This window comes from Bos indicus x Bos taurus, chromosome 4 (genome assembly GCF_003369695.1).
Source record: "Bos indicus x Bos taurus breed Angus x Brahman F1 hybrid chromosome 4, Bos_hybrid_MaternalHap_v2.0, whole genome shotgun sequence".
Taxonomy (NCBI): domain Eukaryota; kingdom Metazoa; phylum Chordata; class Mammalia; order Artiodactyla; family Bovidae; genus Bos; species Bos indicus x Bos taurus.
In genome coordinates this window covers 67,241,444-67,267,207 of record NC_040079.1, presented here as the reverse complement: position 1 = coordinate 67,267,207, position 25,764 = coordinate 67,241,444, and the positions used below count along the sequence as shown (strand labels likewise).

At 37.0% G+C, this 25,764-nt stretch overlaps 1 protein-coding gene across 4 annotated transcripts in view; it reads left to right on the top strand.

Annotated features, from left to right (window-relative positions):
• TFEC (transcription factor EC) overlaps window positions 1-25,764 on the top strand; it is a 98,457-nt gene that overhangs the window by 30,383 nt on the left and 42,310 nt on the right. For 2 of the 4 annotated variants that reach the window (XM_027539583.1, XM_027539584.1), the window contains exons 2-3: window positions 105-356; window positions 21,451-21,537. In XM_027539583.1, coding sequence (XP_027395384.1) covers window positions 177-356; window positions 21,451-21,537 — 267 coding nt within the window. In that variant the 5' untranslated portion in view covers window positions 105-176. The remainder of the gene's footprint in view (window positions 1-104; window positions 357-21,450; window positions 21,538-25,764) is intronic. The other 2 variants (XM_027539586.1, XM_027539585.1) reach the window with 1 other exon arrangement.

Genomic DNA, 25,764 nt, shown 5'->3' with positions numbered 1-25,764 from the left:
AAACTGGACATTATAGTGTTTGCTGTCATGATTCAGTTGTCAAAAGTGGAACTCCTTTACCAGATGATGCTACACATTGCATATGTTTGTTTTCTATTTGGTAGGTCCCAGCACACTTTGAAAGTCCTGCAAGGACTCAGCTACAGAAGGTTCAGCGACAGCAAGTAAAACCCTTCATGACCCTTGACCACCAGATTCTCAACCAAAGTTTTAAAAGGTCACATCCTCCCACGCCAAGCAGTGAACTTCTGGTGCAGCATGGACACCCGTCTCCCGAGAGTGACACTGGTCTCACTGGAAATCCACTCACCAAGTTGCTAACTCTTGGCAAAGAAGATGACAATACAGAATGGCATGTATGTCTAATGACTAACTTAAGAAAATATATAGTTTTTTGAAAAAAAAAAAAAACACTTCAAGAAATTGAAGTCAATATTTTTATAGTAAACATTCTATATGCAAATTCCTTTAACAAAAAGGATATCTTATTAATTTTTAATAATTAGTTATTCCCATAAGAATTGTTATGCATAAAATATAACAATTCACTTAAAAATTTTTATTTCAGTTTGTATCAATGTGAGTCAAAATTGGTTAAGAAAATTTAGCTTGAATTGTACTGGTTTTCTGATAGCTTTAGTTAAAACATTTATCAACAGTTACATTTTCTGAAGTACCCATTAAGACAAAATAAGTGGAATTTAAATAGTAGTAAAAATTTACTCTAGAAATGTTTATCAGAATGAGACTAATAGTCTTCTTGCACTTAATATTTTATAGTATTGTATCTGAGTTTTTAATTACTGATTATTCATTCCTTTCTATTTTCAACAAATACTTTGCTTTCCATTTACTAAGTAAGAGAAAATTTGAGGTGCTGAAGATATAAAATGAATGAATGTTTAGCTTTGTGGCGTTCAGAATTACTGTGACTTGCTTGTAAATGGACCTTAAAAAAATCCTGAAAAATCAGTAGAAGTGGGAAAGAACTTGAACTGGGAAAAAGACTTCCTTTAATATTTCAATGTAGAAAACCTATATCAATAACTGAGTTTTCTATTCTTTTCTTTTTTTCCATTTGATTAGTTAGATGAAGCCGTGGTCCTATTTGCTCCTAGATTTAATCTACCAATCTACATTCCTGGTGATTTTTACTGAATTCAGGTCACTGCTTTTTTTTTTTTTTTCACATTTTTCAAAGGAATTTATTAAGAAACAGGGGGGGGGGGGAAATTTAAAGTACACAATCAAAGGAATCAAAGCGTTTACAACATAGCTTCTTCAGGCCAAGGGAAATCTATAGTCTCCAGGTGCAAAAGAATAATACTCAATATCTAAGTATTTAAATTCCAAATGATAGAGGAAAATTTTCTTTTGCAAATTTTATGTTAATCTAGAAAAGAGAAAAGAGGAAAGATCTAGTAGATTGTTTAATAAAATATAAAGCAATCACAAAACATGACTAGTTAAAATCCAAAACTGAATATAAATCTCTACATGTATATTTACTTAAACTTTTCAGTAACAAGTATATAAAGAATTTTCCAAAAAAAAATGTAGAACTAGATTCTCTGTTCACTCTATGAAGGTCATAAAAATATATGTAAGATGAGAATCATCTGTTCATCTGTATAGTAAATATTAGAACTCACCCAATACAATTGTCTTATAATTTTCTTCTTTCAAAGTTTTCAAAGTTTTTCCCTTGTGTGGAAGGTTGATTTACAAAGGAAAAAACAAATTCCAAAAGATATGCATATGCCTGTCAATTCTAGGCAAAACCCAGAAAATGATCAGAATATGTATCTTATGAAATATGATGCTGTGATCGTACAGTGGTTAGTACTCTGTGTTGTGAAATATGTTTTCTAAAAAATGAGAAAGGATGAGTAACATATGTTAATTTTCTTAGTAAGCAGTTTTATTTCTTAGGAACACAGCTTTCCTTTTATTTTATAATAAGGTTGTACATTATAAGAGAAATTTACCTGATCTTAGAGGTCCTTTAGGTGGTGTCAGTCAAAAGGGGTTGCATGGCTGGGAAGGGTAGAAAGCTTCAGTATGTGCCGTGGTCTAGGGCACATACTGGCTGCAGATAAACATTTTAAAAATTTTTAACCATTTTTCTTTAAACTGTGTATTAAAAGGCTCTTCTGTCATTAATGTCCAGTTAATCATAGTTTTATTTCATCTGTTATAGTTTTAATGTGTTTTTGAATTTAATTTATCATAGACACATTTTCACATACTGCCATCAATTCCAGTTTTGCTGCCTTTAGTAGCTAAGATACATCCTACTTTTTTGCCATTTCCTGATATTCTTTGATTAGTTCTAGGAGTCCTTGTCACAAAGCAGAAAGTGTGCAGTCTTTAGAGTCAGACAGCATGAGGTTAAAACCACCACTTACTAGTTGTGGGGTCTCAATCCTTAACCTCTCTTACTAACATTTCTACAGCTTGAAGAGTTCTTTTGATACTTACATTTTCTGGGTGGGTTGTAGGGAACTTCTGTGATCTTTTACTTTTATGATTAAATTATTTTTATTGAGGAATATTTGACATAATAACAGTATACATTTGAGGCATATAGCATGATGATTTAATATGCATATATTGTGAAATGATTAACCACAATAAATTCAGTTAACATCCATCTTGTCATGTAGACACAATAAAAGAAAAAGAAGAGAAAAGAAGAAAAAAAAAGTCCTCTTGAAAACTTTCCTGTAAATCATATAACATTGTTAAATACAGTTGTCGCATTGTGTGCATTATACCCCTAGTAGTTATTTATCTTATAATTTTAGTTTGGATCTTGTGACCACCTTTCTCCAATTCCATACCACATTCCCCCACCCCACTTCTGGTAGCTACAAGTCTGATCTCTTTTTCTATGAGGTTTTTTTGTTTTTGTTTCATAATCCATATATAAGTGAGATCACACACTATTTGTCTTTCTCTGTCTGACTTATTTCACTTGGCATAATGCCCTCAAGGCCTATTCATGTTGTTGCCAATGATAGGATTTCCTTATTTTTTTCATGCCTAAATGGCATTCTTGTTTATTTCACAGTTTCTTTAGCCAGTCACTGATGGATGGACACAGGTTGCTTTCATATCTTGGTTTTGTAAATACTATGAACATGGGGCTGCAGATATCTTTTCAAGGTATTGTTTTTATTAGCTTTGGGTATATTCCCAGGAGTGGAATTTCGTTATCATATGGTAGTTCTATTTTTAATTTTTTTGAGGATCCTGAATACTGTTTTCTATAGTAGCTGTATCAATTTACAATCTCACCAATATCATAAAAGGGTAACCTTTTCCCCACATTCTTGCCAGCATTATTATCTTATCTTTTTGTGATTGGTATTCTCACAGGTATAAGGTGATATCTCATTGTGGTCTGAATTTGCATTCCCCTAATAACTAATGACGTTAAGCATCTTTTCATGTACCTGTTGCCCTTTTGTTTATTTTTCTTTGGAGAAATATGTATTCAGCTCCTTCTCTCATTTTTTACATTGCATTTTTACTGTTGTTTTAGGAGCTTTTCTATAGGTCTTGGTTATTAATTCCTTGTCAGATGTATGGTTTGCAAACATTTTTTTCCCCTTTCCATAGGTTGATCACTGGTGAATTATGCTTTTAATATGCACTGAGTTTAGTTTGCTAGTATCTTATTGAAAACTTTTGCATCTATATTCATCAGGGATATTGGCCTGTAGCTTTCTTTTTTAGTAATCTCATTTTCTGATTTTAGTATCAGGATAATGCTGGCCTCATAAAATCAGTTAGAGAGTGTTCCCTCCTCTTTGATTTTTTGGGAAGACTTTGAGAAGGATTGGTGTTTATTCTTCTTGAAATGTTTGGTAAAATTCACCAGTGAAGCCATCTGGTCCTGGGTTTTTCTCATTGGGGGATTTTTTATTACTAATTTAATTCAATCTCCACTAGTAATTGGTATATTCAGATTTTCTACTTCTTCTTGATTCAGTCTTAATAAGTTTTATGCTTCTAAGAACTTTTCCATTTCTTCTAGGTTTCACAATTTTTTGAAAAATATAGTTGTTCTGTGTTGCCCTTTATGATCCTTTGAATTTGTTCAAATCTACTGTTTCTTTATTGATTCTCTGTGTGGATAATCTGTCCATTGTTGAGAGTGGTAAAAAGTCTTCAGATATTATTGTTTATAATTATTATACTGTTTATTTTTCTCATTAGCTCTGTTAGTTGTTGCTTTATATATTTATATGCTCTGATGTTGGGCTCATAAATTGTTATATCAGTTTGTTGTATTGACCGCTTTACCTTTATATAATGACTTTCCTTGTTTCTCTCTCTCTCTCTTTTTTTTTTTTTTTTTTGCCATTTTTAGTTTTGTCTGTTTTGTCTGATGTAATCAATGTAAACGATTCCTACTTTCTTTTAGTTGCCATTGTTTGAAATGTCTTTTTCCATCCCTTCACTCTCAATCCCTGTTTGTCCTTACAGTGAAAGTGAGTCTCCTAGAGACAGTGGTTGTTGAATCTTTTTTTTTTAATCCACTCATTCACACTATGTCTTTGAATTGGATAATTTAATCTGTTTATATGTAAAACAATTACTAATAGGTAACGGCTTGTGTGTGCTTGCGCTCAGTCATGTCTGACAACCTCCTGGACTGTAGCCCACCAGGTTCCTCTGTTCGTGGAATTTTCCAGGCAAGAATACTGGAGTGAATTGCCATTTTCTACTCTGAGGGATCTTTCTGACCCAGGGATCAAACCTGTGTCTCTTGCATCTACTGCCTTGGCAGGCACCACCTAGGAAGCTGTAAGGGCTTACTACAACAAAATGTTATTAGTTGCTTTCTGGTTGTTTGGTAGCTTCAACAGTCTCTGTTTCTTATCCTGCTATCTTTTTGTTTTGTTTTGTTTTGTCTTTTGGAATCAACATACTTTGACTTCTTTATCAAGTTCTTTTGTGTAATTAGTATAAGATTTTCCCTGTGTTTTCCACGTGCTCAGTTGCTTCAGTCTCTTGCAACAATCAACTGTAGTGATCCAGGTACGGGATTCTTCAGGCAGGATGCTGGAGTGAGGATGCTATGCCCTTCTCCAGGGGATCTTCCCAATTCACAGACTGAACCCCTGTCTCTTATGTCTTCTGTGTTGGCAGATGGGTTCTTTACCTCTAGCACCACTAGAGGTATCTATCTAGCTGTGTCATAACTTTTCTTCCAAGGAGCAAGGGTCTTTTGATTTCATGGCTGAAATCACCACCTGCAGTGATTTTGGACCCCAAGAAAATAAAGTCTGTCACTGTTTCCATTGTTTCCCCATCTATTTGCCATGAAGTGATGGAACTGGCCATGATCTTCATTTTCTCAATGTTGAGTTTTAAGCCAACTTTTCCACTCTCCTGTTTTATTTCCATCAAGAGGATTTTTAGTTCCTCTTCACTTTCTGCCATAATGGTTGTGTCATCTGCATATCTGAAGTTATTGATATTTCTCCCTGCAATCTTGATTCCTGTTTGTGCTTCATCCAGCTGGGCATTTTGTGTGATGTACTCTGCATAGAAGTTAAATAAACAGGATGATAATATACAGCCTTGACATATTCCTTTTCAAATTTTGAACCAGTCCATCGTTCCATGTCAGATTTTAATGGTTGCTTCTTGACCTGCATACAGGTTTCTCAGGAGGCAGGTTAAGGTGGTCTGGTATTCCCATCTGTTTAAGAATTTTCCAGTTTGTTTGATCCACACAGTCAAAGGCTTTAGCATAGTCAGTGAATCAGAAGTAGATGTTCTTCTGCAATTCTCTTTCTTTTTCTATTATCCAACAGATGTTGGCATTTTGATCTCTGGGTCCTCTGTCTTTTCTAAATCCAGCTAGTAACACCTTATTTTATTTATTTATTTTTTTTCTCTAATTTTATTTTATTTTTAAACTTTACATAATTGTATTAGTTTTGCCAAATATCAAAATGAATCCGCCACAGGTATACATGTGTTCCCCATCCCGAACCCTCCTCCCTCCTCCCTCCCCATACCATCCCTCTGGGCCGTCCCAGTGCACCAGCCCCAAGCATCCAGCATCATGCATCGAACCTGGACTGGCAACTCGTTTCCTACATGATATTTTACATGTTTCATTGCCATTCTCCCAAATCTTCCCACCCTCTCCCTCTCCCACAGAGTCCATAAGACTGTTCTATACATCAGTGTCTCTTTTGCTGTCTCGTACACCGGGTTATTGTTACCATCTTTCTAAATTCCATATATATGCGTTAGTATACTGTATTTATGTTTTTCCTTCTGGCTTACTTCACTCTGTATAATAGGCTCCAGTTTCATCCACCTCATTAGAACTGATTCAAATGTATTCTTTTTAATGGCTGAGTAATACTCCATTGTGTATATGTACCACAGCTTTCTTATCCATTCATCTGCTGATGGACATCTAGGTTGCTTCCATGTCTTGGCTATTATAAACAGTGCTGCGATGAACATTGGGGTACACGTGTCTCTTTCCCTTCTGGTTTTCTCAGTGTGTATGCCCAGCAGTGGGGTTGCTGGATCATAAGGCAGTTCTATTTCCAGTTTTTTAAGGAATCTCCACACTGTTCTCCATAGTGGCTGTACTAGTTTGCATTCCCACCAACAGTGTAAGAGGGTTCCCTTTTCTCCACACCCTCTCCAGCATTTATTATTTGTAGACTTTTGGATCACAGCCATTCTGACTGGTGTGAAATGGTACCTCATAGTGGTTTTGATTTGCATTTCTCTGATAATGAGTGATGTTGAGCATCTTTTCATGTGTTTGTTAGCCATCTGTATGTCTTCTTTGGAGAAATGTCTATTTAGTTCTTTGGCGCATTTTTTGATTGGGTCGTTTATTTTTCTGGAGTTGAGCTGTAGGAGTTGCTTGTATATTTTTGAGATTAGTTGTTTGTCGGTTGCTTCATTTGCTATTATTTTCTCCCATTCTGAAGGCTGTCTTTTCACCTTGCTAATAGTTTCCTTTGATGTGCAGAAGCTTTTAAGGTTAATTAGGTCCCATTTGTTTATTTTTGCTTTTATTTCCAATATTCTGGGAGGTGGGTCATAGAGGATCCTGCTGTGATGTATGTCGGAGAGTGTTTTGCCTATGTTCTCCTCTAGGAGTTTTATAGTTTCTGGTCTTACGTTTAGATCTTTAATCCATTTTGAGTTTATTTTTGTGTATGGTGTTAGAAAGTGGTCCAGTTTCATTCTTTTACAAGTGGTTGACCAGATTTCCCAGCACCACTTGTTAAAGAGATTGTCTTTAATCCATTGTATATTCTTGCCTCCTTTGTCGAAGATAAGGTGTCCATATGTGCGTGGATTTATCTCTGGGCTTTCTATTTTATTCCATTGATCAATATTTCTGTCTTTGTGCCAGTACCATACTGTCTTGATAACTGTGGCTTTGTAGTAGAGCCTGAAGTCAGGTAGGTTGATTCCTCCAGTTCCATTCTTCTTTCTCAAGATCGCTTTGGCTATTCGAGGTTTTTTGTATTTCCATACAAATTGTGAAATTATTTGTTCTAGCTCTGTGAAGAATACTGTTGGTAGCTTGATAGGGATTGCGTTGAATCTATAAATTGCTTTGGGTAGTATACTCATTTTCACTATATTGATTCTTCCAATCCATGAACATGGTATATTTCTCCATCTATTAGGTAACACCTTATTTTAAATTGATAGCAAGTAACTTCAGTAGAATTTGTATTCTTTGTACTTCTCCTCGATTATTGCTATTAAAATTTATATGTTTTTGTATTGAATTATTAATAATAGATTATTATATTTCTTAATTTTGTTTCAGTATTGACCATCTGGTGATGTCCATGTGTAGAGTCTTCTCTGGTGTTGTTGGAAGAGGGTGTTTGCTGTGATCAGTGCATTTTCTTGGCAAAACTCTGTTAGCCTTTGACCTGCTTGTTTTGTACTCCAAGGCCAAATTTGCCTGTTACTCCAGGTATCTCGACTTCCTACTTTTGGATCCCAGTGCTCTATAATAAAAAGGACATCATTTTTTTTTCATGTAGGTTACTAAACTTCCTTAAAAGGATTATTTTGAATTCTTTATTGATTTATCAGACAGTTCAAAGATCTCCATTTATTTAGAGTTAGTTATCTGAGTTTTATTAGTTTACTTTGGTGGTACCATATTTACCTGACTTTTTGTGATCCTTAATGCCTTGTGTTGGTTTCTGTACATCTGATTAATAGGGCTGCCCTTGCAGACTTTACAGGCTTGCTTTGTCAATGATAGTTCTTCACAAGGCTGCTCAGTTTTGGTTTCTGGGTGAGTCTGCCACTAAAGTCTTTGTGCAGGTAATTCCTGTTATTATGATCTATTTGTGCCAGACATGGATTGGGGGTTGTGCCACCAGCTGAGAGCAGCTGGATAGGACTGCTGACTTTGTTCCTTACACAAGTGAGGCTGTTGAATGGACTTCGTAGTTGCTTGAATTCTCTGATAAGGCTTACAACAAAAGTCTGTCTAGTCAAGGCTATGGTTTTTCAGTGGTCATGTATGGATGTGAGAGTTGGACTATAAAGAAAGCTGAGCACCAAAGAATTGATGCTTTTGAACTGTGGTGTTGGAGAAGACTCTTGAGAGTCCCTTGGACTGCAAGGAGATCCAACCAGTCCATTCTAAAGGAGATCAGTCCTGGGTGTTCATTGGAAGGACTGATGTTGAAGCTGAAACTCCAATACTTTGGTGACCTGATGTGAAGAACTGACTCATTTGAAAAGACCCTGATGCTGGGAAAGATTGAGGGCAGGAGGAGAAGGGGACGACAGAGGATGAGAAGGTTGGGTGGCATCACCGACTCAATGGACATGGGTTTGGGTGGACTCCAGGAGTTGGTGATGGACAGAGAGGCCTGGTGTGCTGGGGTTCATGGGGTCACAAAGAGTCGGAAATGACTGAGCAACTGAACTGAACTGAACTGAACTAGATAGTTGGGATTGAATGTAGCAGATATAGCAGATGGAGCTATGAATTAGCTTCCCTCTCCTGGCAGAGAAGCAGGCCAGGGCCCTGGGCCTATGCAGTTCATTGTCTGGGGGCCTGACTAAGGCCTGAATATGCACTGAATCCCTTGGTAGGGTGAGGCCACTGATTTTGCCCTAGAGAGGAAATCATGGGTTGTGTTTTCTGTTCAAGTGCCACTGTATGTGGGGCTATTGAATGGGCATGTATCTTTCCTTGTGCTCTGGTTAAGCTCCCTGGAAGGATAGATTGAAGGCTGTATTCAATGATGAGCAAGACTATTAATTAGATTCCCTGCCCAGACAGTAAGAGAAGCTGCTCTAAAACCAGTAAAGCTCTTTGTGATCTTAACTCAATCTGATCCACACCCAAGTTCCTTGGCTGAACAGCGCCACTGGCTTTGCTCTCCAGTTCTGTTTGCTTTTTGCTCAGCTTGAGTGTGGCTGTGCTGTACAGCTTTCAGGTAATTTTGCTAACCTTTCTGATCAGTTGGAGTCAGAGGACACTATTCACAGTGGGTGAAGCTATTTTCAGCCCCTATGCCTGGGAGGGAAGGGATTGGGCCTCTCCAGGCTATTTTCAATTTTTCAAAGATGTTTTCAGGTTAGAGAGAGGCCAGGAGCTACCCTCAGCCTTGGCTATGAATTAATCTTTTTGTCTGTGCCTGCATGGGAAGATCCATGACTGGTATTGGCTTTGCTCTGGGGGTGATCTGCTCTGCTTATCCACCTGCCTCTTGGCTTGAGCACCACCGTACCACACAGCTTTCAGGAGTTGTCCCTAGCTCTTCTGGTCAGATGAGGCTGCCAGGGGCCTCTGACTCATCATCTTGCCTGAGTATGGGCAAATGGGCTCTACAACTGATAAAACTCCTTTGAGGATCTGAATCAGTCAGATCTGAACCCCCCTAACCAATTATCTGGTCAGAGCGTACCCCTGATTTGGTTCTGCTGACAAGTGAAGCTGCTGGTTGGGGTTGCTCCTCAGGCATTAAAGGACTATCTGCCAAGATCTGTGTGTTGGTGTTACAAGCCCTCCCTGCTTCTCTATCATAGATTCTCAGCGACTGGATCCCATAGATTCCTCTCAATTCCCATGGTAAGAAATCAAAGTAGGGGCTCCCACAAAGCAACTTCACAATGTTGAAGGTGACTGATTGTCCCCGCTGGGTTCTCTTTTCCCACTGGAGCAACAAGGGGTCAGAGACCTCTCTGCATAGCGTTGTACTGTCTTAGTGAAACCAATAGGTGTCGTTTCCAGGGCTCCAAAGAGTTCTGGAACCACAGTACTTCATGTCTCAATGCAAAGAGTCCAGCAAAAGCAAAGTGGTAGGTGAGAAGAGATTTACTAGAATAGGATGCTTTTGAGACTTACAAGTTGGTGAGCAAGAAATGCTGCACCCTGAGAACTTAGTGGGCTATAGTTATAACCAAAGGAAAAGTGGGGAGTGGGAGAAGACCTTCTCTGTCTTTCTTGAGTAGACACCTTGTTTCCATCATTAGTTCTTCCCTCACACAGGACAGTGGACTTTACTTGTCCCTTCCTGTATGGTTAGGGCGGGACTGTCATAGCACTTTCGAAAAATATTTTCAAGTCTCAGTACAATGAGGGTCTTTCATTTTGAAAAGTCACCTTCCCATAAATAATTGTTTGTTGTGTTCACAGAGCCTGTTTGGGAGGGTCATTAACTTATTGAGCTTATTGGGAAGGATGCGGGTCTCATGCCACCATTGCTTTATTGTTTGGGGGCATGTCTCGTGTTTCTGTTGTATGGTTTTGTTGCTAAGCAAACCTGCTTGGTTTTTGGTTTAGCAAACCTGCTTTCTTTAGTAATGCTTAATTTACAGGAGCTTTCCATCTTTTTCTATCTATATTCCCCTAGTGGGATTAAGTATTTAATCACCTATTTTGTCCCTTCGTTCTGTCCCTATCACTAGAGGAGGGTCAATGAGATCAACGTGCAGCTGCTTCTCTCACCTTCTGATGCAGTCTGCCTTGATCTCTGAGGTTCAGGGGGTATTTCAGCCTCACCCCCATGCTCTAGGATTCTCTTAGTGGTGTTTTGTTTTTGAATAGACATTAATTGTTCTTCTCAGGAGGTGGATTGAATTCAGGAACTACCTGTGTTTCCATCTTAGTGATGTCACTTAGTGATGTCACTTACATTTTAAAAGTTTCTAACACAAGGGCAGTGTGAATGCTCAGGAGATGGTGGTTGCCAATTTTTGGGTATTTCTTTCTTCTATGCTTATCCTCCTGTGACATCAGAGATCAGATCAGATCAGATCAGATCAGTTGCTCAGTGGTGTCCGACTCTTTGCGACCCCATGAATCGCAGCACGCCAACACATCATTAATTCAAATAAGACCCCAGAAATCAAAGCTACCACAGAATAAATCTGTAACAGCCTCCATAGATTCAGGATTTAGGAGTTGGAATTAAGAGTACCTTGGTGATTAAAGGTAAGACAATCAAGTATAAAGTCAAATAAGCATTTTATAGCCTGGGTCTTTCCAGGATAAAATTCAAATTTGAAGTCATGGGTACACAGGACTCTTTCCCACTTAATCCTTGCCACCTGACCCAAACTTATCATTTCACATTTGCATGGAGCTCTGTTCTTCAACTATATGGTCCATGTGTGACTTTCACAGTGGACAGGTTCTTCTTCCTTATAACCTTTCTTTACCAACTACTCATTCAGTCTCCACTTATAATTCCAACTGACTCTTTGGAATTCATTTCAGGTTTCTTCTTTCCCTGGGGATACTCTATGTGGATTAGGTGCCTAATTCTCTGAGTTTTCATAGTAACAGCTATGTCATATGAATAAAAATTGCTCTTATCATAGCATCTTTATAGTAACAGCTATGTCATATGAATAAAAATTGCTTTTATCATAGCATCTTTATAGCATCTTTATGCTGAAAGTGAAAAGTGAAAGTGAAGTCACTCAGTCCTGTCCTACTCTTTGTGACCCCATGGACTGTAGCCCACCAGGCTCCTCCATCCATGGAATTTTCTAAGCAAGAGTATTGGAGTGGGTTGCCATTTATTATTCCTTGTCTTGTTTTTCTTATCCTCTATACTTTCTAAAAGTTCTAAGTTGAAGGGAAGAGAAAAAAAAATGAAACAAATATACTATTATGTAGAAAGGACAATGGTATACATAGGAGTGTAGAAGTACCATGCTGATTTGGAGGTCTGTCAAGTAGACTTAGACAAAGATGACTAGTGGGGCAATTTATCTAAGTAAGATTGCATGAGCAAAGAAACATGAAGTGAGGAGAAAATGAGAGGCAAAATTGACAGAAGGTGACACCAGAGAACTGGGCAATAGACAAATCACAGAAAGGCTGGTACTCCATGTTAAGTAATTCCAAATACTTGAAACGCTCAAATGTGGGGATTATGGTGACATAATCGGATTTGACTTTAATATCACTCTATCAGCTAGTAGGAGAAGAAGCCTGGAGTGAGAGAGGGATCAGTGGGGAGGTTATTTCCATAGCACAGTGAGAAATGAGGCCTTATATTCAGTTCAGTTCATTTCAGTCGCTCAGTCTTGTCTGACTCTTTGTGACCCCATGGACTGCAGCACACCAAGCTTCCCTATCATCACCAACTCTGGGAGTTTTCTCAAACTCTTGTCCATCAAGTCGGTGGTATCATCTAACTATCTCATCCTCTGTCGTCCCCTTCTCCTTCTGCCCTCAATCTTTCCCAGCATCAAGGTCTTTTCAAATGAGTTAATTCTTCGCATCCGGTGGCCAAAGTATTGGAGTTTCAGCTTCAACATCAGTCATTCCAATAAATAGTCAGAACTGATTTCCTTTAGGATGGACTGGTTGGATCTCCTTGCAGTCCAATGGACTCTCAAGAGTCTTCTACAACAACACAGTTCAAAAGCATCAATTCTTTGGTGCTCAGCTTTCTTTATAGTCCAACTCTCACTTCGATACATGACTATTGGAAAAACTGTAGCTTTGACTAGATGGACCTTTGTTGGCAAAGTGATGTCTCTGCTTTTTAATATGCTGTCATGGTTGGTCATAACTTTTCTTCCAAGGAGTAAGTGTCTTTTAATTTGATGGCTGCAGTCACCATCTGCAGTGATTTTGGAGTCTGCCAATTTGGAGTCTGGCAAAGTAAAGTCTGCCACTGTTTCCACTGTTTCCCCATCTATTTATCATAAACTATGGGACTAGATGCCATGATCTTAGTTTTCTGAATGTGGAGTTTTAAGCTAACTTTTTCACTCTCCTCTTTCACTTTCATCAAGAGGCTCTTTAGTTCTTCTTCACTTTCTGCCATAAGTATGGTATATCTCCATATCTGAGGTTATTGATATTTCTCCCAGCAGTCTTGATTCCAGCTCGTGCTTCATCCAGCCCAGCATTTCTCATGATGTACTCTGCATATAAGTAAAATAAGCAGGGTAACAATATATAGCCTTGAGGTACTCCTTTCCTGATTTGGAACCAGTCTGTTTGTTGTTCCACATATGGTTCTAACTGTTGCTTTTTGACCTGCATACAGATTTCTCAGGAGGCCTTATATTAGAACATGTTAGAACTGTGTATCTATGAGACCATCAAGCAGAAATGATAGTGAGTGCTAGATATACAAGTTTGCCTTGAGGAGGAATAATCAAGAGGGAGAAAGAGATTTAAGAGTCTTCAGCCTCTAGCTAGTACTTGAAAATTTGGATGAGAAAGAAAGCTCCTGGAGAACATGAATACAATAAGAGTAGTAAACCAAGGTTGGGAATGAGGGAATCACCAACATTTAAGGAGTGGTGAGAGGAAAAGGTCTGTAAAGATAAACTAGAAGGATAGCTAGTGCAGTGCCACTGAAGGAGCTGATTTAAAGAAGGAGGAAATGACCCCCACACTCAAATGTGGTAGAAAAAATAGGACTGATAAATGTCTACTGAATTGATCAGCCAAGTAGTCAAAGAAAATAGCAACAAAAGACATTTCAGTAAGATGGTGGGCAAGAGCCATTCTACTTTGAATTCAGAGTTAACCGAAGTGGAAAGATTGAACTCCTGGGATATTCATGATGATTGGGCAAAAAGTTAATAGGGTAAAGGCATAGAGAGTCATAAAATAAAAAATTTCAGCTGATCAGTCATAGAGAGTCTAGACTGGACTAACTGGAATACTGCATTTGATGAGTAAGATAATGGAATTTAAGATTTCAGAAGTGATGTGATATAGAGCATGACAGGAACCAGATATGGCCTATAGAGTAGGTGAAGAGAAAGTTTAATTCAGGTTTATGATTGAAGAGGGGTGAACTAAAGTATTCAACTACAATTACTGATTTTTTTCATAGATTTCTGACAGATGTTGCTATAGATTTTTTATTTTAGGTACATATGTATTCATGGTCACTTGGTATTATTTTTCCTTCAATGTATCTTGAATTTCATATAGTCTAATATTAACATTCCTACTGTTGCTTCCCTTTGGTCATCGTTGTAGTACACCTTTGCACTTTAATTTCAGCTTTACCCATTGTTTTATTTTAAATGTGTCCCTTATAGACAAAACATTAAAATACCTTTGAAAAAATCCAGTTTGAATAATAATTTCTCCAGCAGTATGTTAACTTCTTTGTTGTTTTTGTTGTTCAGTCCTTAAGTGGTCTCCAACTCTTTTTGACCCCATGAACTGCAGCATGCCAGGCTCCTCTGTCCTCCACCATCTCCCGGAGTTCACTCAAATCCATGTCCATTGAATCAGTGATGCTATCTAACTGTCTCATCCTCTGCTGCTCCCTTTTCCTTTTGCCTTCAGTCTTTCTCATCATCAGGGTCTTTCCCAATGACTGGCTCTTCACATCAGATGACCAAAGTATTGGATCTTCAGCTCAGCATCAGTCCTTCCAATGAATGTTCAGGGTTGATTACCTTTAATTTTGACTGGTTTGATCTCTTTGCCGTCCAAGGGACTCTTGAGTCTTCTCCAGCACTTACAATTTGAAAGCATCAATTCTTCAGTGTTTTGCCTTCTTTATCGTCTAACTCTTACATTTGTACATGACTACTAGAAAAACCATAGCTTTGACTATCACTTTATCAGCAATGTGATGTCTTTGCTTTTTAATATGCTGTCTAGGTTTGTCATAGCTTTCCTTCCAAGGAACAAGTGTCTTTTAATTTCATAGTTGCAGTCACCATCCGCAGTGGTTTTGGAACCCCGCCCCCCAAAATAGAATCTGTCACTGTTTCCACTTTTCCCCCATCAATTTGCCATGAAGTGATGAGTCCTGATGCAATGATCTTAGCTTTTTTGAATGTTGAGTTGTAAGCCAGCTTTTTCAGTCTCCTCTTTCACCCTCATCAAGAGGCTCTTTAGTTCCTCTTCACTTCTTGCCATTAAGTGGTATAATCTACATATCTGAGATTGTTGATAATTCTCCCAGCAATCTTGATTCCAGCTTATGATTCATCCAGTCTGGCATTTTTCATATAAGTTAAATAAGCAGAGTGACAATATAAAGCCTTGTTGTACTCCTTTTTCAGTTTTGAACCAGTCTTCCATGTCTGGTTCTAACTGCTGCTTCTTGACCCATTTATAGATGTCTCAGTTTCTCAGGAGACAGGTAAGGTGGTCTGGTACTTCTATCTCTTTAAGAATTTCCCACAATTTGTTATGATCCACACAGTCAAAAGCTTTAGTGTAGTCAATAAAGGAAAAGCAGATGTTTCTCAGAAATTCCCTTGCTTTCTCCGTGATCCAATGAATGGTGGCCATTTGATCTCTGGCTCCTCTGCCTCTTCAAAACCCAACTTGTACATCTGGAAGTTATTGGTTCATGTACTGCTGAAGCCTAGCTTGAAGAATTTTGAGCATAACTTTGCTAGCATGTGAAATGAGTGCAATTGTATGGTAGTTTGAGCATTTTTTAACATTGGCCTTCTTTGTAACTGGAATGAAAACTGACATTTTCCAGTCTTATGACCATTGCTGAGTTTTCCAAATTTGCTGACACATTGAGTGCAGCACTTTAACAGCATCATCTTTTAAGATTTGAAATAGTTCAACTAGCATTCTGTCACCTCCACTAGCTTTGTTCATAATAATGCTTCCTAAGGCCCACTTGACTTACACTCCAGGATGTGTGGCTCTAGGTGAATGACGACAGCATCATGGTTATCTGGGTAATTAAGGCTTTTTTGTGTGTAGTTCTTGTGTGTATTCTTGCCACCTCTTCTTAATATCTTCAGCTTCTGTTAGGTCCTTACCGTTTGTGTTCTTTATTGAATGAAATGTTTATCCTTGAAATATCCTTGAAAGAAATGTTTCCTTGATATCTCCACGTTTCTTGAAGAATTTCTAGTCTTTCCCCTTCTATTGTTTTCCTCTATTTCTTTGCATTGTTCATTAAGAAAGCCTTATCGCTCCTTGTTATTTTCTGGAATTAATTCACTTGAGCATATCTTTCCCTTTCTCCCTTGCTTTTCAATTCTTTTCTTTCCTCAGTTATTTGTAATCTTCCTAAGACAACCATTTTCCTTCTTGCATTTCTTTTTCTTTTGGTTACTTTTGGTCTCTGCTTTTGTACAATGTTACAAGCTTCCATCCATAGTTCTTCAGGCACTCTTTCTACCATATCTAATCCCTTGAATCTGTTTGTCACCTCCATTGTATAATCATAAAGGAAATGATTTAGGTCATACCTGAATGGCCTAGTGGTTTCCCCTACTTTCTTCAATTTAAGACTGAAGTTTGCATTAAGAAGTTCATTATCTGAACCACAGTCAGCTCTATGTCTTTCTTTTGCTGACTTTCTTATAGATCTTCTGCATGTTTGGCTGCAAATTTCATAATCAATCTAATTTTGGTATTGACTATCTGTGATGTTGGAAAAGGGTGTTTGCTATGACAAGCATGTTCTCTTGACAAAACTCTGTTATCTTTTGCCCTGCTGCATTTTGTACTCCAAGTCCAAATTTGCCTGTTATTCCTGGTATCTCTCAACTTCCAACTGTTGCATTCCAATCCCCTATGATTAAAATGACATCTTTTTTTGGTCTTAGTTCTAGAAGATGTTGTCGGGCTTTATAGAACCGGTCAACTTCAGCTTCTTTGGCATCAATGATTGAGGCATAGACTTGGATTACTGTGATACTGAATGGTTTGCCTTGGAAAGAAACCAAGATCACTCTGTTGTTTTTGAGGTTGCCCAAAGTACGACATTTTGGGCTTTTTTGTTGCCTATGAGGACTACTCCATTTCTTCTAAGGGATTCTTGCCCGTGATAGTAGATGTAACGGTCATCTGAATCAAATTTGCCCATTCCCATCCATTTTAGTTCACCAGTTCCTGGATGTTGATGTTCACTCTTGCCATCTTCTACTTAACCATGTCCAATTTACCTTGATTCATGGACCTAGCATGCCAAGTTCTTGGGCAATATTTTTCTTTACTGCATCAGACTTTACTTTCATCAACAGACACATCCACAACTAAGCATTGTTTCTGCTTAATAGAGGTCTTATTGTCCTCTGCTCTTCCCCAGTACTTTACTGGACACATTCCTACCTGGGGGACTCATCTTCTGGTGTCATATCTTTTTGCCTTTTCATGTTGTCATTTACATTCTTATAGTTATTTTACCATTAGTATTTAATTGTTATCTTTTTCACATTTTTATTTACTATGCTTTCTGTTTCCTTATTTGCAATCTTTTTTTCTATCCTCCATTGGCTAAGGTTTTCTTTTTTTGTTACTCCTAACTTAAGACACATAGTTATATTTTTTTCTTTATCTGTATCACTGTTTAGCAATATCTGTGTTATATCTATAGGTAAACAGCTCCCTGAGTTTGATCTTATCTCCTTCTTCTCACCTATCTTTCTGAATTGATATTTTTAGAATAAATTTATATATTCAAATATTAATATGTATACACATACACACATTTTTCCTATTTAGATCAAAAATGTTTTACTGTTACTTGGGCTTCCCAGGTGGCTCAGTCATAAAGGATCTGTCTGCCAATGCAGGAGACACAAGAGATGTGGGATCCTGGCTTGGGAAAATCCCTGGAGGAGGAAATGGCCACCCACTCCAATATTCTTGTCTGGATAATCCCATGGACAGGAGCCGGGTGGACTACAGTCCATGGGGTAACAAAGAGTTGGACATGATGAGCACTCATTCTTATATTTTGTAGTCATTTCATAGTTTATTATATGACTAGTGTATTTTCTAAAAGTGTTTTCCAAAGGTTTTTTTGCTCTAAAAGCTCTGAGTTTTCATGTCTAAGAAAAATTTTATCTTATGCACATATTTGAAGAATATTTTATTGGTTATAAATGTCTAGGTTCAAAAGTCTTTATCTTTAACACTTCAAATGTTATCCTGCTGTCTTCTTGCTCCCAGAATTGTTGAAAAGCTTAATTCTTGGTCTTTTGTAGACCTTTACTTTTAATCTTTCAAATCTTATAAATCTCTTCCTTTGTCCTTGAGTCTCATTTTTCCATGCCTATTATCACCATTTTTACTTTAGTCAAAATATTTTGTGGTTCCTTTGTATTTTATCATCTTCATTTATTACTTTTATGATGCTTATTTTGCTGATTTCTTATATCTAATCTGTTAACTCTGTTTCATCTGGTAAAAAAAAATGTTATGTTTGTTGCCTTTCTTAAAATAACATTTGGATTCCAAGGTGACTAGTTATGAAGATTCCTGGAAGCTGTGAAACAATGCTTTGGATTAGACTTTAAAGTCAATTTAGGATAATAGAAGAGCCAGCATCTCCAATAAGCCAGCATCTCCAATAAGCCAGCATCATTAGGTGAAATAATAGTCATGTTGGTGGATGACAGAAATGAGGAATAGAGGTGTTATTAAAGGCAAAAGCAGAGTCTCCAAGAAAGATGAAATTTGACATGTACAAAAGCAGGGTTTCTATCTAGAATAGAATAAATGATCATGTTTATAGACAAGAGGGAAAAATTATAGATGTAAGCATGCATGTGTGCTAAGTGACTTCAGTTGTATCCAACTCTTTGTGACCCTATGGACTGTAGCCCACCAGGCTCCTCTTTCCATGGGATTCTCCAGGCAGGAATTGCCATGGAAGCAAGGTTGCCATGCCCTCCTCCAGGGGACCTTCCTGATCCAGGGATTGAACCCACATCTCTTATGTCTCCTGCATTGATAGCAGGGTTCTTTTTTTTTTAACCATGAGAGCCACCTGGGAAACCCCCACTAATGTAAGAGACTGGATCATTTATATTGTAATCTTACAGAAAGAAAGGGATAAATTATTTGAGAAATTTTTAGGGAAACTATAAGTACTCCAAAGTTAAACCATATACCATGAATTGTGTTTAGCATCCTTCTTTCCTCAGGTCTTTTCCACATCTATTCAATACAAATTTGTTGTCTATTCAATGGTGGAATATTAATAAGAAAAATATCATAAAACTGAAACCTGAGGTAGGTAACAATCAATAATATACTTGAAAACTTTCAGAGAGTAGACAGACCAAAGGAAACAAAGTATGCATATTTATTTTCCTAGATGCTTTAAAGATCACTCAGTGCACACGAACATCTAAAGTTCCAAATAGGGCCTAGAGCTGCACTCTGGTATGGTACCCAACGACACATGTTTTTGTTTGTTTGTTTGTTTTTAAAGTTAATCCAAATTCAACGTAATCTTTAAAAATTGAATAAAATTAAAACTTCAGTTCCTTAGTAACATTGGCCACATTTCGAGTGCTCATAGCCATATGTATTTGCTATTGTATCGGACAGTGCAGATATAGGACATTCCCACTGTTGCGGAAATTTATGCTGGACTCTACTGGTCCATAGGATTCTACAATGTAAATTCCTTACCTACGTTTCATCTTTATCTCAACTCTTTCTTCCTCTTGCTCACTCTTTTCTATTCCCCTTGGCCCCTCACTCTTCCTCAAAGACATGAGCTTGGTTCTACCTTTAGGTCTTCTTTTATGCTTTCTTTCAAAGCACAACCATTTCCTCATGTTATTCTTGTCTTTGTTCAAATATCAGTAAATCCTTGGCTCATTCATATAATAACATTCACTCTTATCAAGCTCTATTCCTAACCTGCTTTAATATCTTCATACCACTGTTTGTTATTAAGCTGTTTCTTGTCTGTTTCTTCAGTAGTTTGAGCTCTATGAAGGCAGATACTTTGTGCTCTTTGCTTTTATAGCATGTACTAAACCAAGGTCTTGAAGTAAATATTGTTTAATAAATATTTATTAAATAAATATATAAATAATAGTCCAATTTTTTGGCATATCACCTTTGGGAGTATCTTAGTTTGTGATGTTTGTGAACATTTGATTCTCTAAGGTCCTCAGAAATCTTGCTTAGAGGATAACATTAACAAAATCATAAAATATTTTTTATATCTCCCAGAGTTGTTTATTCCTAGTTGTTTCTGCACATGTCATGGGAAATTTAGAGTATTACAGTTACATAAATTCCACATTCTTACTATCTCTGCACCTACATTATATTTTAAAATTTCACTAAAGATAATAAATATAATGGCCAAGAGGAGAACTAGAGCTGTAGGGGGATAGAGACAGTGAGAGAGAAAGTGATGGTATTTTTAAAAATATAAGCTTTAATATTCCCTCCAGCTGAAGTACAGAAGAAAAGGAAGGTTGTTTTAGAAAGGAATTGAGAAAGGAAGTGAAAAACTGATTTAAGTTAGGACTGTAGAATCAGATTTCTAGATTTCAATTCTGCCTTTGTCACTCTTTAGCTATATAATCTGAAACAGGTTACTGAATTTCTTTCCTCATGTATACAGTGAAGACAATGATGTTGTCATTGTGAAGATAAATGAGCTGATGTGTGCAAAGCATTTAGAACAGCTCCTGCTGCATCATATGTGTTAGTTACTATTTATGGTGTCTACAATTAGTATTGTTGTTGATAGTATTATAGTTATTATTATTAGTGATCATTGAAGAAAGTTGGATAATACATTTCCATGTAGTTTCTATTCATGTGGACTAATTGGATGAAGTTTGAATATCCACCTATAAGATGCTATCAAAATATTTTAAAAGAAAAATAAAATTTGTAGGCAGTCATCTGTCTGCAAATGAAGTATATAAGCTCTGGCTCAAGGTATTCATGATAACTACTCTGTTTATGCAGATACTGGAGTAGCCAAGGGTGATTTGTTTAGCCATCACCAGCCGGTAGGCAGAAGCGAATGTAAGGAAAAGCAACACAGATCACAGTGTTAGGATTACTTCAAATTCTAAAATATTCTGCATTTTGATACACATATAACCTTAATTGAAATATTCTAAAATTTACTTTTAAAGATTGCTAAAATCTTTCTCTCTGAATTCAGACTGAAGAGCAACTTTTATCATTATGCACAATATTCTAAATGCATTATATTTTGCTAGATGGAGGACATTATTGAGGATATAATCGGTGTGGACCCAAGTTTTAAAGAGGAAGGAACAGATTCTCCTCTGCTAATGCAAAGAACAGTAAGTGTTTCCAGACCTGAGGAGGTCAGTGAGATTAAAATCAATAATAGCACCTGATGACAAAAAAAGAAATTTCATTTGACTAGTAAATGGTGTTTTCTTCTGCCCTTTTGAAGCTGGTACAGAATAGATAAACATTTAAAAACTATTTATTGGTGCAGGAAAAAATGCATAATTTTATAGGGCTTATACTATTCTATCTATCTACGTACCTACTTATCTACCTAATCTCTATAAACATCCATCTAATTACATATCTTATCTGCTATAGCATTTTCTGTGAAATCTTCAGATTTCCCATTTGAAGCACAACATATCATAATACTCTCATGAGTTCATGGCTAAATTTTAACTATTTTAGCATTACTAACAGCTACCAGATTCAGAGGCTCTATACCTTATAGAAAAAGGAAAAAATTATAACACAATATAACTTTACTTTTGAGCCAAAAATCAAAGGTTAAAGATGAAGTGAAGAAAGACAGAAGAGGCCTCACACTACTCTAAGGCATTTAGACAGACTTCTGTGTTGAAATCACAAATTCCTGGAATAATAAGCAGGGAAGAGATAAGATAATATCTCTTTGATTGCTATTGCCTTCTCATTGTTCATTTATTAATCTCTAGAATCTGTAAAGCGTGTACAAGCCCTTTCTACACATTTTGAAGGGGCTGTTGTTGGTTTGTTTATGGTTTTAGAGCTTTTAGAAAATGAGAAAAATTATGAAAGATTTTGATTGTTACTTTAAACATTTCATCTAAAGAAAGTGAATTCTGACTATCGTGTAGTGTAGATACTGTTCATCAGTAAATCAGTGGGCTGAGTTGTGTTAATGTTAATAACGGACATTTTAAACCTAAAACTTTAAGAAAAGTTTGGAGAAAGCATCTCTTTTCTATTTATTAATTCCCAAATAGACTACAAAAAAGGAGAATTATATCTTTCCTCCTTTTCTCTGGTACAAAGGACTTCCACTTTATAACAAGTCACTAACACCAGTATTATCAGACAAAGATCACATGAGGTTAAAAATCTAGCTTTTTAATTGAAAGTTTATTTTTTTGTGAGTTTTTTGTTTGTTGTTTGAATGATGTGACAATTCTTTTTACCTCGTCTGTTTTCAGATTTCAAGAAGTATATTTACAACAAATTTGACTAATTCTCTACATAAATATGTTATTTATACTAATTTTCTCTGTCTAATCCCACAGCATAAGGTTACTATTTTCTTAATCATTATTCAACTTTTGGGTTTGAGGAAATGATACTAATTTCTTTTTTTTTCTTTTTTTCACATTTCTGTTTTGTCATTTTATTTATTTTTTTAAATTTTATTTTATTTTTAAACTTTACATAATTGTATTAGTTTTGCCAAATATCAAAATGAATCCGCCACAGGTATACATGTGTTCCCCATCCTAAACCCTCCTCCCTCCTCCCTTGATACTAATTTCTTTCAATCTTCTCTCCCTTGTATGTGGTACTTATTTCATTGAAATTGTATGCTGAAACATTCTCTTTATCAAATTAGCTTACTTGTTTTGTAGTGGTTGCATAGATTGCTTATTCAGTGCAAACTGGTGACAATGATGATTGGGAATTTGTTTTTTGTAAACAGAATGTGGGTTTCCCAGGTGGCATAGTGGTAAAGAATCCACCTACTAATTCAGGAGACATGTGTTTGATCCCTGGGTTGGAAAGACCCCCTGGGGGAGGGCACAAGAACCCACTCCAGTACTCTGGCCTGGAGAATTCCATAGGCAGAAGGAGCCTGGTGGGCTATAGTCCATAACGTTGCAAAGAGTTGGACATGACTGAGGTGACTTAGCACAGCACAGCACAGCGTACAGAATGTACTTCTAAAAAGGTAGACACTACTGGCCCATGTGTATTCATATAAAGAAGTATCTTCTGTTGGCCAACCAACAATTATTGATAAATCAAGAAACAAGATATAAAACCAAGCAGTTCAATTAACCAAAAAATTATTCGATACTTGTTGTATGCAAAGAATCATACATGTGCCATAGGAAACTAAAAGTCAAGTGAGACACTATTTAAGAGACCACATGATGGTGAGTCAGTGAGGTGAGGCACATCCAAGAGACAGTGAGGGAAAGGATATGGATCTCAATATTAACCCAAGTTGTCATCTAGATATTGTATAAGTCACTTAACTTTTGTTTGCTTTCTTCTGTGTTATGAGAATAATTAAAAATATTTATTGCCAATACTGTTTTTATAGTAAATCTTAGTAGATACACACACACACACACACACACACACACACATATATATATGTATATTTAATGCTAGTCAGAGAGTCTCCCTGGAGTTTGAGTAAAGCAGAAACCTTGCTAAATTGAGACATTTCTGAAATACTTTAGGAAAAGATGACATTTGAAATACAGTTATGAAGGAAAGTTAAGATTTTAAGAGGTAGACATGAAGGCAGCAAAGTAGCAAGAAGAGGACAGCATAAGAAAAGGCAAGAAGTGAGAAAAAAGAGAATGTATAAGAATAGCTGGTAGAACAGAGATAGGAAATGCTGAAGGATTTTTATAGTTCATGTGGGTAAAAATAAAGACCTGTTAGATTCAGAGGAATGCTTTGAGTAAGCATTTTAGCCAGTGAACTTTTGGTTTTAGATGATAGAGCCTAGCTTATAATGGGGTGTAAGTATGAAAGGAATTTGTTGGCTCATCTCATCCATAAATTCCTAAGTAATATTGCATGTGAACATCCCTCCATAAGTTTGCCTTTGTTCTGTGCTGGCTTTATTCTCAGCTATTGAACAGACAGTCTCACAGCTTATTCCCAGCCATGCACACAGCTTGTCCTTGCTAACCCAGCGGTTTTTTTTAGACATCCACTCTTTGACAAGGAAGAGGAAGTTTCTGATTAATTTAAGCCAACCCTGGTGGCCCCGTTTCCTTAGCCAGAGATTGTTTTAAGAACGAGCTTGTGTTGCAGTTCTGGAGGTTTAGCAGGTTACTGGAGTCTTCTAGGAATTTACTCAGACTTTAAAGGAGACCCACCAAAGAGAAGGTTTTGTCTCTCTATGATGTTGTAAGACAATGCGACTTATGTGGTCATTTGATTGCCCAGAAGATAAATAAACTGAGGAAAAACAAAAGGTACAGAGAGGAAAATCCAAGAGGAATGCAAATAAATCCTGCTTATATGCCCCTGGAGAATTCTTTACCTATGGATTGCACACATCATGTAAGATTTTTTTCCTTTATTTTGTAAGCTAATTGTATCAGGATTTTATGATTGTCGTAACCAAATGTACACTGATAGATACATTCAGTCAGACTTAAAAACTTAAGAGGAGAGCTCCTTTTTTCTTTAGTTCTAGTTAAATCTCTGAGATAATTCTTTTTGGAGCAATTTTTGTCACAGTTCTATCTCTCAGACAATTTTTCTGGGTCTTGGGCCCACCCTAGAGTGACTTAGCAGCAGCCAAAATAGATTATCTAGATTAATACTGAAAACTAGGAGTATAGGAATTGTTACCACAATTCAATAATAATTATTATTATTTTAAAATAATTATTCTTAATGTCTCACCTACTATACCACAGGCACATTGCCAATTATTTTACATATAATCTCTAGTTGTCATAGAGACTGCAAAGTCCAAGGGCCAATCAAGGATTCCCTGGTAGCTCAGATGGTAAAGAATCCGCTTGCAAGGCAGGAGACTGGGGTTCAATCCCTGGATCAGTCAGATCCCCTAGAGAAGGAAATGGCAACTCCCTCCAGTATTCTTGCATGAGAAATTCCAAGGACAGAGGAACCTGGTGGGCTGCAGTCCACGGGGTCTCGAAACCCCGTGGTTTAGTCTTAGTGACTAAACAACAACTGGGGCACTCTATTGACTGTGCTATTAGTCACTTTGGAGTTCTTTTCTGTGACTTAAACAGAAAATCTTGAGTGTCACTTAGCCAAGATTTATCCCAGGACCACTGCATAGAGTAAGAGTAACTAAAATGAGTTAACATGAGTTAACTCATATTCTAATTTCTGTTGGTGGAAAGCTTGGAAGCTGCTCTGGGCTAGCTTGGGCCACTTGTGGGGTCCTTCAGATTCCCCCAGATTGAAGGGAATAGTTCAGGGTTTTCATAGTTCAACTTAGTGCAAGTATTTCTGACACAGAAATGAATAGTGTGCGATTAGTGACTAGACTCAGAATAGTTAAGGAGAAGTTACCTCTTAATTTC